General features: G+C 36.3%; 1 protein-coding gene and 1 long non-coding RNA gene across 4 annotated transcripts in view; one reads left to right on the top strand and one right to left on the bottom strand.

Annotated features, from left to right (window-relative positions):
* Positions 1 to 211: 211 nt before the first annotated feature.
* prkg1 (protein kinase cGMP-dependent 1) overlaps positions 212 to 13258 on the bottom strand; it is a gene marked incomplete at its 3' end in the record, with an annotated part of 171914 nt that continues 158867 nt past the window's right edge. For 2 of the 3 annotated variants that reach the window (XM_079851685.1, XM_079851684.1), the window contains exons 10-18: positions 4699 to 4795; positions 3526 to 3665; positions 3331 to 3420; positions 3094 to 3235; positions 2476 to 2639; positions 2224 to 2346; positions 1900 to 1962; positions 1554 to 1620; positions 212 to 896 (exon numbers count right to left, since the gene is read on the bottom strand). In XM_079851685.1, the coding sequence (XP_079707811.1) occupies positions 798 to 896; positions 1554 to 1620; positions 1900 to 1962; positions 2224 to 2346; positions 2476 to 2639; positions 3094 to 3235; positions 3331 to 3420; positions 3526 to 3665; positions 4699 to 4795 (985 nt within the window). Of the gene's footprint in view, positions 897 to 1553; positions 1621 to 1899; positions 1963 to 2223; positions 2347 to 2475; positions 2640 to 3093; positions 3236 to 3330; positions 3421 to 3525; positions 3666 to 4698; positions 4796 to 4923; positions 5543 to 13258 lie in introns of those variants that run through there. The other variant, XM_079851687.1, reaches the window with a different exon arrangement.
* On the top strand, positions 5565 to 9893 carry LOC307147179. Its single transcript, XR_013819233.1, has 4 exons — positions 5565 to 5844; positions 6386 to 6505; positions 6637 to 6817; positions 7266 to 9893. It is a non-coding gene; the product is annotated as an uncharacterized lncRNA (long non-coding RNA).

Raw genomic sequence — 13258 nt, 5'->3', positions numbered from 1 at the left:
ATATTTTGAAGAATGTTGGCAACCAAACAGTGTCCGTTCCCATTGACTTCCATTGTATTTTTTGTCCATATAATGGAAGTCAATGGAAACCGAAACCATTGGACCGTTGTTGCCAAAATTCTTCAAAATATCAGTGTTCCACTGAAGAAAGTAAAGAAGTTTTATTTTTGGATGGATTATCCCTTTTAAAGGAGTATACATAAAAAAGGACAACATGGAAATGAATTTAATCATATCTAAAAATCAATCTGTATCCACTACAGAACCTTTTTTAAGTATGTGACATTGGTGTGCTTCTGTTCCAAATGTATTTTACACACAACTGTCATTCAATTAAAAGTAAATGCAAACTAAAATCCTGATTGAAATGCATCTTAGAAACATTATCAATGCCCAGCCCAGATCATAGTCCTGTCTCTATTTATGATTCTATTTTGAAGACCCCAGACACAAAACTGCAAATGCTGTGTGTGCAATCGGTCAAACATAAAACAGCACAGGAAAAAAGAAAAATATATATATGAAGGGCTCATTTATGAAACATCGGTGCCAGTCTGAGTCCATATCTGAGGCCAAATATGAACTCCAGTCTTTATGATTAGGACAGTTATGTGAGTCATGGGTTGCGGCGGGGAGCTGGGACGCCCCCAGTGGCACCGCAGGACAGAAGCATGGGCGAAGGCAACTTGGTGTCACAGAGCTGGGCAAGGCGTCTTCCAATCTCCTCTTCGATCGCACCCTCAGGCTGACGAATCGCACGGGACGCTCCAGGGCGGGGCATGTTACGAGTTTCAGTTTTAGAAATCAGTGTCCCAGCCGGAATTGTCATCTGGGGGAGGGTCCTCGTTGTCCTCAGGAAAGCTATCAAAGTTACTGGTGTCAGTCGGGCTTGCAACCTAATAGGAACGTGAGTGGAGGAAATGGGATGTTAGACGCACAAATATTGATCAGTAATGTGAATGTCATAAACACAGCTATAAAAAAGCTTAATAATAATGTGTGCCTGCATTGTTTGTGCATTATTCAGTGTCTGAAATATCAACCGATATAAAAGTATTTCATTTATATATATCAATTAATACATTTTTGTAGTAATTTTACAGTTGCACTATACATTCATATTATATTATATATTATTTATACTTAAAGATTTTTCACAGTGAAATATTACAATAGTAATATTATTCTTAATTTGTATTAATAATTAATTAATAATTATTAGTATCATTATTACAGTATATTTTTGGCCAAATTGTGCAGCCCTACAAACAAGTAAAGCAAATCTGCTATATTTTTAGCTATATTTCATGGCAAAAATTAAATCTGTTTTAATGGCTGTGTTAATTCTTCTCACAGTATTTACTATACCCAAATTAACGACGTAATCATGTTTTGTCACAAAGGTTTTGGGTGACTGTTGAATTTATTTTAATTGCAGTTCTCTTAATTCATCTTCCTATCATTTAAATTCAAATTTACACTTTTGAATTAAAAAGGAGCTTTTTATTTGGATTTTGCTCAACCCTCTGGAGATGTGGATATGGAATACTCACATCAGGAATAATTGGAGGTACGAGAGTTCCTTTGCGCAGGCCTTCCCAGTTAAAGCCTTCAAACCATCTATGATGGAAAAAAATAGATTAAAGATCCTGCGTTCCAGTTGAATGACACATATCATTCTTAGGAATTTAAAAATTTAAATTTAATAGAATACATTTAGATTTAAATGTCAAAAAAAGTTGACCCCATGCACAGCATAAGACAAAATATATAGTTTGTATACAATACATATTAATTCATTGACTTTAATGATTTTATAAAAGTTTCAGTGCTTTTCTAGACCTGAAAACCACTTTTTTTTTTTTTTTTTTCAAATTCCCAAATAATAGGGACACTCACTTGTGTTTTTGGATATCTTTGACTCCATTTTTCAAGTTTCCTAGCCTCTCAGACGGATTGTCCCTGGGGGAAACAATATTTGGAGGATTAATTTATGGATCTGATTTTGTCAAAAATGGCCTTTGCCAAACCCAGGTACACTATATTTCAAACTAAGGATTTGTTTTAACCGTGAGGTATACATGTGTGATAGAAGTTAACAGCTTTGGAACAGCAGAACATTTAAAGTTAATTTAAAACTCAACTGAAATAGAGTATTAATATGTCAATAACTGTCAATAAATCAGCACAGATTGAACCTAAGGGGTTTTAAAATGTACCCACCTGCATAGTTTTTTAATTAGATTGCCTGCATTTTTGGTGATCTTCTTTGGAAATTCTATCATGTCGATTCCTCTTAAAATTATATTATATGTCTTCATTGGATCTGGTCCTGAGAATGGTGGGCTGAACAACAAATACACATCGGATTTTACAAAATTAGAATGAGTAAACTTAAACACACAAATGGAAAACATTTTAGCTTAACTTGATTGAAACAAGTTTTCAAACACAGTAATAGGAAACATGATTTACCTTCCAGTCAAGAGTTCATACATAAGAATTCCCAATGACCAGTAGTCTGCTGAGATGTCATGGCCTTTATTAAGAATGATCTCTGGGGCTACATACTCCGGCGTTCCACAGAAAGTCCATGTTTTTTTCCCAAATCCAATCTTTTTAGCAAAGCCAAAGTCCACCTACAAGAGACGAATTGACATAAAAATGACAGCTTTTAGTACATGTCTGTTAAACTCTAAAAAAATGCTGGGTTGATTCAACTCATGTTTGGGTCAAATATAAACAAACTCAACTGTTTTAAACACAACAGTTGGATTTGTCCATATTTGACCCAAACATGGGTTGAAACAACCCACCATTTTTAGTGTAGCTTTGAATTTCCTAGTGTACTAAAAAGTTGATAAGAAAAAGATATGCACATTCAAAAGTATTTCTCATTTTGGGAAAATGGACCAAAATTATTGATGACTCATCTTGCACTCAGAGGCGTATACAAATTGTTGTCCAATCAGATGCTCTCTAGAAAGAGAAGTCCCTCCCCCTGATACCACTTTACACTAAGAGCAGTCTTTAAAATTCACCAGCCTCACAATGTGTCATCTCATTAAAAATGATCTTGAAATGTATACTCACAAGCTTAGCATATCCTCTATGATCCAGAATGAGATTTTCTGGCTTTAAATCTCGGTAGATTATTCCCTTGGAATGCAGGTAAGCAAATGCTTCGACCACACAGGCTGTATAAAACCGTGTAGTTGAGTCTTCAAATGATCCTCTATGAATAGAGAAAAAAAAAAACTGCTGTTTTACTGGGTTTCTATTATTTAGAGTGATTAGCACCCGCCACCATCACAAAAACAATTTGGCTACCTGTCTCTAAGAATGGTCCAAAGCTCTCCTCCTAGACAGGCTTCCATCAACATGTACAGATATTTGCTGTCTTTGAAAGTTCTGTACAACCTGAGGGAACACAACCACAGAATTTTGGCAATCAATTTTTATGTTTGCCTTGATATTTTTAGGAAATGACCTCCAATGATGCTCTCAGGAGGTTTTAGCACCTACCTTACAATGAAGTCTGAATGAGCCTCCTGCATGATCTGTTTCTCAGAGCGGATGTGCTCCTGTTGCCGCGTATCCACGATGTGACGCTTTTTCAGAATCTTCATTGCAAATGTTTTGGTCTCTTCACTCTTGAGCTGTACCTGTGGACACCAAAGGCACACACACACACACACACACACACACACACACACACACACACACACACAAAAATTTAGCACAGAAAATATGCTAATAAGCAAATTGCCTATGGAAACAAGCCATACAACCAAGTGATAGTGTTAATATAGCACTTGAATCATGGTCTATTAATGTGTAAAGGGTCTTCAAGGGACTGACTGAGAGAAGGAATTCTTCACATTGCGTCTTCATGAAGGCATTTGCATGTTCATTCGATCCTGTAGCTATCTAGCAAACGGATAGCACTACAAGCATATATAACTCCCTGGCGAAAGGCCACTTGTTTTTACTATGTTGCCGCATTGCCAGAAATAGGCGAGTGGAAAGGGGAATCCTCTTCCGGGACCACTGGGCTTTCCTTTACAACAGAGTCTGATCCGCAATGCGGATTTCTTCCCTCCTCTCTATGTCGAAGTTTCCATCATTTTCTTCCCCCTAACATTAATGGTCATGCAGAAAACGTCACACATTTCTGATTTTTATTGGAACATCTATCTATCTATCTATCTATCTATCTATCTATCTATCTATCTATCTATCTATCTATCTATCTATCTATCTATCTATCTATCTATCTATCTATCTATCTATCTATCTATCTATCTATCTATCTAATAAACTAGTCTTCTTGAACTTTGTGTGGCACTAATTCAGATGTCTACCCTATTAGATCTGTTGTGGAAAGTTACCCTGAATAGAGTTAGAGCATTCCCAGACCTGATCTGTCCTTTAGCACCGTGGATCATTTGAGAGCTGCTCATATTTCCAGCAATGTAGATTAGTAAAATGTATTTGTATTATCAGTTAACATATTTTTTTTTGTTTTTGGGGTGTTGCATACCATAAGCAGAATACCATAAAGCAACTAAACCATATGCATTCACTGTTTTCTTGCTGCAGTCACCTTGTAGAGGTTGATGATTTTTTAAAACCTTTTTTATTTACATGAAAACATCAAACATAAAATGCACACATATATAAGGTGGACCATCCTACCAGCTCAACTCTTCCAAATCCTCCAACTCCCAAGGTGTCGATGATGTTGAAGTCCACCAGCTTCAGGTTGGAGAAGAAGGCATTCTCCGCCTCGTATCTGCATTTTTTGAAGTGGAAAAAGGGAAACTTCTTAGAGGTTTGGATAGAGTAGGTAATAGGGAATGTTGGAGCAGGAATTGGGGCAGGAATGCTGTTTATTCGCTCCCTCTCCTTCCTCTCTTTTACCGGGATAGGAAGTAGCTCACGCATTGTGGCCTCCTTGTGCTTTGACCAAATCAGATACTGTGAAACGGTTAAATGTACAATTCTCAAAACGACCAGCACTATTGCAAAGATGAACTTGCAATATTTGGCTTGCAATATGCAGTATAGTCCTCGCCTCAAGAGCACGTATGGCAGAATAATAACAACAGTCTTTGTTCAAAAGTAGAGTTAAGGCGCCATTTCCAGGTTACATTTCGAGATTTGGGATGCAGTGCAATTCGAGTCTGGCGAAGGACAAAGCGATCCAGATTGGTGGAGCTTCTCCGCATCAATATTGGTCTGTGAAAGCTCTTCTGGACACAATGTTTGGCTGCAGAAATACTCAAAGTTGTCACTGTCATCAGCAGAGACAGTACTAAAAGTTGAGCAAAGGTCCTCGCTGATTTGCTGAAAATCTCACGAAGCAAGAGATTCTGTCCTTGTGCTTGCCCAGGGACAGTACGCTTGACTGGCAAGACTAGTGCTTGTCCTTGCGACTAAGTCTCAATCCGTTCCAAAACTGAGCTTGACTGTGCTCTCTATGTGAGTTCCAGTCTCTGATAATACTGCCTTGCCTGATCCAGCTTTATTTTTAGCATGTGAACTTGGCTTGTGGTTCGCCTAGTCAGAAAAGGTTTCCCCGCTCTACCCTCACACCACCACATCTCTCCTTAAAGTTCAAATTTAACTTGAGAAGGACACTGGTGCTGCATAATTATGAGCCCATTTATATGCTTTAGTACTGAGAGACTGTGAAACTTTCAATTAACACATATAATTACAAAATTAGCTCATCTTGGAAATAAGTGCGATAGCTAGGTCCTCTGACCAGAAGAAACCATCTGAAAGACTGGAAGAAATGTATCTTTAGCTAGATGGCATGTCATATGGGACCAAATACAGGTATCTTCATCACTACACTTAAGTATTGTTTTGAGGAATTTACTTGAGTACTTTTCAAACTGAATACTTGCTTTCCTACTCAATTCCAAGGGGAAAAGCTGATTTTTTTACTCTTTCAAATCTTTTATTTTTATTTTTATTTTTTTACATATTTTACAGCATAACAATTTGTGAAAGGGTGACAGTCCTTGCCCTAAATAAATGTTTTTATTTATAACCATCTGTCAAATGTCAAACAACAACAAATCTGACATTTATTTAATTTAATTCTTCAGTGTAACTCTCTTGTGTGACCTAGAGATTTACATAGGACACATTACATTTGGTTTTAACCAAGTTTGACAAGGTACCGATACTTTAAATTAAAGCTACAATATGTAATTGTCTTCTCCGCTAGGGGTCGCTAACCTCTTACAATAACAAAGGCGTAGGTTGATGACGCATAAGCTGAATTATGGAACTTGTCGTCACGCTGATTGATCTAATAATGTTTATGGATGAGTGAATACATTGATGTTTTTAACATGACTGTGATATGAAGCAGGTTGCGATTGCTAATGAGAGACAGATATCAGCACCACACGAGTCCCGCGGATATAAAGGAATGAGGACATTTCATTCTACCGAACTACACGCAAGTGCTGAATTACTACTCACACAGGTCAGTTTATTTGACGAATTAAACTTGTGAGGTAACGCAGCGCTGTTTTACTTGGTCTACACTATTACACTAAACTGCATTTGAGTCTGTTGAAAGTTTTATAATGTTTTATTTCTCCTTTTGTCCCAAAGTCTGCTTGCCATGGTCCATAATTTTTGAATGAAACAACAACAGCGTGAGCGTGCCGCTAAACATGGTGTCGCCATGGTTACTATGGCAGTACAAGCGGAAACCAGGGATAATGCGGATATTACGTCACTGACAGGCAACAAGTGAACAGGGACGAGCCATTATTTAAAGTTTTGGGATATTGTAAGTACACAACTGCAGGAAATATACCACACTGTGCAAGTGATTTTTGATATTTTATTACACAATTCTTACATATTGTACCTTTAAAATTATTTTACTCAAGTCCCTCCAAACCTGTATGACTTTCTTTCTACTGTGGAACACAAAAGTAGATCATTTGAAGAATGTTTTGGTCCAAAGTATCTGGCTATAACCTGATAGTTCAGCCAAAAATGAATTTTGGTCCAAAGAGTTAAAACCAACGGGATTAACTTTCATTGGACCAAAACATTCTTCAAAATATCTACTTTTGTGTTCCACAGAAGAAAGTCATATGGGTTTGGAATGACATGAGGATGAGTAAAATAATATGATTTCCCCATACTTTTCACAAATTTAGATGTTAGAATGCTAAAAGTCTCAAGGTCAAAGTCTCAGTACAAGCGCATAAACCCTTATGTCACTTTAGAAGCTGGAAAACACCCTGGAGGACCACCACTGATATCTGACACGGCAAGGACACAGTATCTGCAGTAAGATTCCATATTTAATCAAGACTCCATGGGCAGTGGGACAGCTGCCCCCTCCAACCTCTCACGCCAATGAGAGACCACTGCACTTGCCTGCATAAGAAGACTATGCCACATAGTGATTTGGCTGTTTCTGCCAATGTCGAGAGTCATTCTTCTGTAAAGAAGGCAGTATTTTGGTACATTGTCCCACCCACATCAACAAAATAATGCATGTAAATCAACTGGTTCCAGTATTCTGGGGAAAATAACGATAATTAAAAACATTCCTAGCCCTACATAAACTGCAATACAAGTCTAGGAGTAAGAGTTCTAATTTGATAAATTAAACTATAATATAGTTATTATTGGTCATGGTTGTTTACTGGGGCACAATCTACTACAGGTAATTGATATAATCAACAGTTAATAGGATAGTTCACCCATAAAGAAAATTCTAATAAGACTTTTGTTCACATCTTTGGAACAAAAATGTCACACAAAAACAAACCTCATTGATTCTCGCAAGTTACGCACATACAATGTTTATGTGTGAATGAAAGCCTAAGTTGAATCTGTTCATCATTTAAAGTGATTGTTTCTTCAGAAAACTTGGTTTAACTTCTCGAATCATTTTAAAATGTACTTTTTGAAGCTTGAAAATGTTGATTACATAGACTGTACAGTAAATGGATTGACAATAATTATGAAAGATGTGTTCTGAAGATGAACCAAAAGGGTGATGGTGATGACAGAAATACAAGGCCTATGTTAAATGTATGAGAACACAGTGTAACATCGGTTCAACAGAATCACCAGGCAACTAAAAAGTACATTCAAATGAATGAACCATATTAATTAGTTAACAAGTCAAGTTACTCAAGAGTCTATTAATTGTCATTAACTTTTTTTACATCATCTAAATGTATTTTTCAAATCAACCATTTTGAAACAAGATGGTTATGGTTACAAGCATAACCCCTCAAGTGTTCAAGCTCCATAAGTGGAAAGAGGGGAGTGGGCTGGATTTCAAATAAGCTGTTGAGAGGTGATATGTTAGGTGTGAGCTCTGAGAAGAGCTACTGATGACTGACGTCACACGGTCAACCAGAAAGATTTTCCACTGCCGTAGCTGAGAGCATTGATTACAGTTTGTTACCCATATGTACTTATAACCCGTTAATGGGACAGTAAACAAGTAGAGGGTACTGAGTGAGAGGCTTTGATAAGACAGTCTGAAATAGCCAAAGCCGATTTACAGTACTTGGGTCTTAAAGCTCTACTGGAAGAAATCATTTGATATATGTTTCACACAAAAAAAGAAAGTCATAGAGGTTTCGAACGACACTTATGGTGAGTAAATGAAGAGAATTTCCCTAGTGAAAAAATAGTATACTTAAGCACAATTTATTCGTATTCACTTTAGTATAAATGTATTTGTGGCCCACTATAAATTGGTATACTTAAAGTCTGTTAAATTGGAACAACTCATTTTGTACATTTAGTTGTCCAAAGGCAGTGCTGAAGTTCAACTAAAGTTGTATTAAATATGCTTGTTTGTGTTAAAGTGGAACTCTTCCAAGTACACTTATGTATACTTTAAATATACTCTTGTATTTAAGATTTGAAATGCACAATTCACTCAGCATAATTTTCAAATGTATTTGGTGACATTACAATTACAACTCAATTGCACTGTATGAGTGTTGAACATACATTAATATTATACTGATGACAAACTTTTAGTGCTTTTAAAACACATTGCAATGACATTCCAAGTAAACTTGAAATGTGCTAATAGCATCATTGCTGTGTGCTTCAAATACAATAAAGTAATCTTTATAAATAATGGCACAGCTTAAGAATTTGCCTCTTACTGACATTTTACAGACACCCCCCAGTATACCAGTAACTCACGGATCCGGAGAACATCAGTGAGACAATGGAAACAGATATATGTACACTGAACAACTACGGACTAGATTTGAACCCGAGTCCCAGCCACACTAGCACACCCGGTTTACCAGTCGCGCCACCATGCAGATATTCACCATGCACAACTGGGGTTACTTTGTGTTATCTCTATACTGTTACAAGTACTACTATAAGCAAACCGTTTTTCGGTATGACGATCTCACATTATGCTGCAGGGTTAAATGTGACGCATGAATTGAAATTATTTTAATACAATTTAAGTTGTTACTTTTCATGCAATTAACGTTTCTGAGTTTATTTGAGATTTTAACTTTTTGTGGAATTTTTGAGGACTGGTCAGGATAAAATGAATAATTCATTTAATAATTCATAATATTTTGACATTTCCACATTTCAAAGACCAACGGGCCATTAAAGTAGCATTAATGGGAAAAGTGTATTAGCACCGTAGGTGCATTAAAGTACAAAAATCAAGTACATACATGTATTTCACCATTTCAAACTGGATGTATGTTGTTTTCTTTTTTTCATAATTACATCTTTACTTTTGTAACTACATAACTTCATGTATGTAAAGCTGATTTTCAACCATGCAAAATTGTGAAAAGTGCAATAGAAATAAATTTCAATTGAATTAAAGAATACCTGATATTAAAAGTGTGGTTAAATTATTGAAAAGGTAAAGGTCATAATTACAAAAATTATTATGAATTATATATTTTTTGCAACTCAAAACACATTTCCTGTAAACTTCTATACTATTTTATACTCAACAAGTAGAAGTCAAATTAAGTTAATTGTATTGTACATTTAATCATAACAGGTAATCAGATGATTTAAACAAAAATAAATTACTTAAGTAGTACTTAAATATTTAACCAATTAAATAATTGTATTTGCAAATTGCTCATAGTTACATTTGCGCTGTAGGCAAAAGTTGTGTTTGGAAATTCTGCCCTTACAGCACAGTTAGCAGAAACAAAGATGTTTCAATTCATACCTCACATTTTCATTGGATTGCACAAAAAAGAAAGTCTCATCTAAAAAAAAAAATGACATAGCATCATCTTAAAATAATTTCATAATTCTCAGGTTTGAAATACATGGTGAGACTTGTGTCTTTAGCTGCAATGAGCTTCTAAAGGTTTCCTTCTGACAAATGTGCCAAATCTGCAACACAGACTCTCAACAGTGTGCACTCTAACGAGTTCGGTTGTTTAGCAAAAGTACAGCAAAATCAATTGTCGGTGAATTCCATTTCACAGCCCGTGAATGTAAGGTGAGGAGAGATTGACTTATCATACATGTACAAAAACTGCCCCCTTCACTGAACAAAAATACTGTAGCTTATATTTAGGCCTATGTGTTAAAATTATATTATTACATTACTTCAGACACTTTTAAGGTGTGAAGTTTGTGTGCTTGATGAAAGCATGAAATAACTAGGCCTACATTTACAGTTTATTTTTTAGATGTTTTATTTTATTTTTTTACATTTATAGGTTTCAGTTAGTACATGGACATGTCAGTTAGTACATGAAGAGTTCAGATGCAAAAGCCTCTAAGTGCCATCTGAAATTTTCTTCTAGAATGATCATTTTTATCAAGCTTGTATATTTTAGTTCAGTAATTTCACTTAAATGACAATTCATAGGTAATTTGCATTGCCATCTAAGTGAAATTACTGAACTTAAATATACGAGCTTGATATAAATGATCATTCTAGAAGAAAATTTCAGATGGAACTTAGAGGCTTTTGCATCTGAACTCTTCACATAGACATGTCAATCTATGTTTAGTATCATGAAATAAATGTATTTTAAATACAACTCAGTAACTTTTTTTTTTTTTTTTCTTCACTAGGGTGAACTATCATTTTGAAATGCTGCCTATCTAGCATGAACACCAGAGTTTTTAGGAGGAATGTTCTAGACCTCGACTGGCCTCCAATCTCTCGTAAAAAGCTGAAGACCAGGCAAATTCCTCCATGCAGAAACGGCAGCCTTTCAACATATCCACTTCTGCTGTTACAGCTGTGAAAATAAGCCCTAAGTCCGAACTCTAGTCGGGCCGCGGGCAGTTTCCTCAGGGGTCAGTGGTTAGCTAAGAACGGCTGGGTGCTGGGGTTTGACCTCATACCCAACAAAGAAAAGATGGATGAAATGACAGAAAACAGCGTGCTGTGGGCGGCCTGCCCAGGTGTTCTCCACAATGCAGCATTTGACTGCATTACATCCCCTTGACTTAAGACGACCTTTTTAAGTCTAGGTTAGCTCTTGTTGACTTGGTTCTTGTCACATTATATTTTACTCATTTAAGTTTGCACGTGTCTTACATGACCTATTTGACCACACTGGGACTTTGAATAATGTTAAAAATCACTCTTCAATAGGCAGGCCTTACATAATGTAATGTCAAAATGTCATCTCTCTAGAGCAACTAACAAAAAATGTTATTTAATGGTTGTCCATTGGCAAGCTAAATCCAGTACATGCATGTGACCATTCCGCATACATGTGAAATCTGATGCGCTGTAAAGCCACCAATGGAAACAACACTCAACTTTTTTCCATGCTATAATGTCCTTTTTAGGCTTTGATAATAAAGTTTAAACTGACAGAATTGTATACAGACTGATATTTGTATGCGATATTGATTTCATTATTTATAAAAAAATATTTCTTATTAACTAGATGTGTTTATCAGAATGTTACTGCCAAAACCAATTGTCAATTGAACTCCGGTTGGGATCAAATAAAACAAAAACAAATCATTGTTTAGTGCAGTTCATATTAATACAATTCACCATTTGACTGAGTCCAGTTTTGCTACGTTTTAGTAAAAATATTATTCGTAATGCCTCAATGCACAATGTAAAATTTGACTCCAGAAGTACACCGCAAATGCCAGAGTGCAAAGCTTATCAGCTTATGCAACAGCCATTCGTGTGGGCTCATGTATCATTCGTATAATGGCCTGTTTTTTTCTTGGGCTGTTTTTAGATCAACGTGCAAAGTCTCAGTCACATGAATCCTAACAGCAGTGACCTTGCACTTCTCCTTCAATTTGTATTGTTCCTTCAACACCCCCTTCTGATGCCACAGATAACATCTGTCATTATGATGTACGGGTGGCCTTTCTCCAAACTACAGCAGGACAGTAATAACACATGACAGAAGAATGGCTTGGCAGCTCAGCTGACTGAAAAGGTCTTGCTTTTATAATTATTACTTGGAGTTAATTAAACATAATGGCAACACTTTAGTTTAGGGTCCAATTCTCACTATTAACTAGTTGGTTATTAGCAATATTACTAGGATATTGGGTGTTTATTAGTACTTATAAAACACATATTAATGCCTTATTCTGCATGCATATTCTACATCCCTTTATCCTGCCCAATACCCCAAACTTAACAACTACCTTACTAACTATATGCAGTGATTAGGAGTTTATTGAAGCAAAAGTTAAAGTAAATAATTAGTTAATAGTGAGAATTGGTCCCTAATCTTAAGTGTGACCCACATTTTTACAATCACTAGGACCCATTTCTCAATACTTGGATCACTTTTTCAAAACTCTTCACACAGTGAGCACAACAGCAGTCTATGGGGTCCAAACGGTGGATCTTTTTCCATTGCTTTGGCACACAATCACATAAAAAAATCATTAGTTTTTTTTAGTTATTAATTCTGGGGCCGCTAACACAGCCCCGTTCTAAAAGGAAAACCCTTACGCGCTCCAGCCGCCAATCCGCACAAAACAGTGCCTGGTGTCTCGAGAACGCACTCCCTGAAATAGGTTTGAATGTGCAAACGATTATCCGTTATCTCTGTGCAAACCTCAAAAACGTAAACCTGCGAAAACGCAGATGTCGCACACATGCGCAGTACGTGTTCAGTCCATAGGTATGCGCGTTTGAATATATATGTGCGCAGGCGTGTAGTCATTCTAAACCATTTAGTGCTTTGTAAGTAATCAGCAATATTTAAAAATGTATACATTGTTTAATAGGGAG

This window comes from Squalius cephalus (assembly GCF_949319135.1).
Source record: "Squalius cephalus genome assembly, chromosome: 19".
Lineage (NCBI taxonomy): Eukaryota > Metazoa > Chordata > Actinopteri > Cypriniformes > Leuciscidae > Squalius > Squalius cephalus.
Note: the sequence above shows the minus strand (reverse complement) of the source record. Positions and strands in the feature narration are given on the sequence as shown.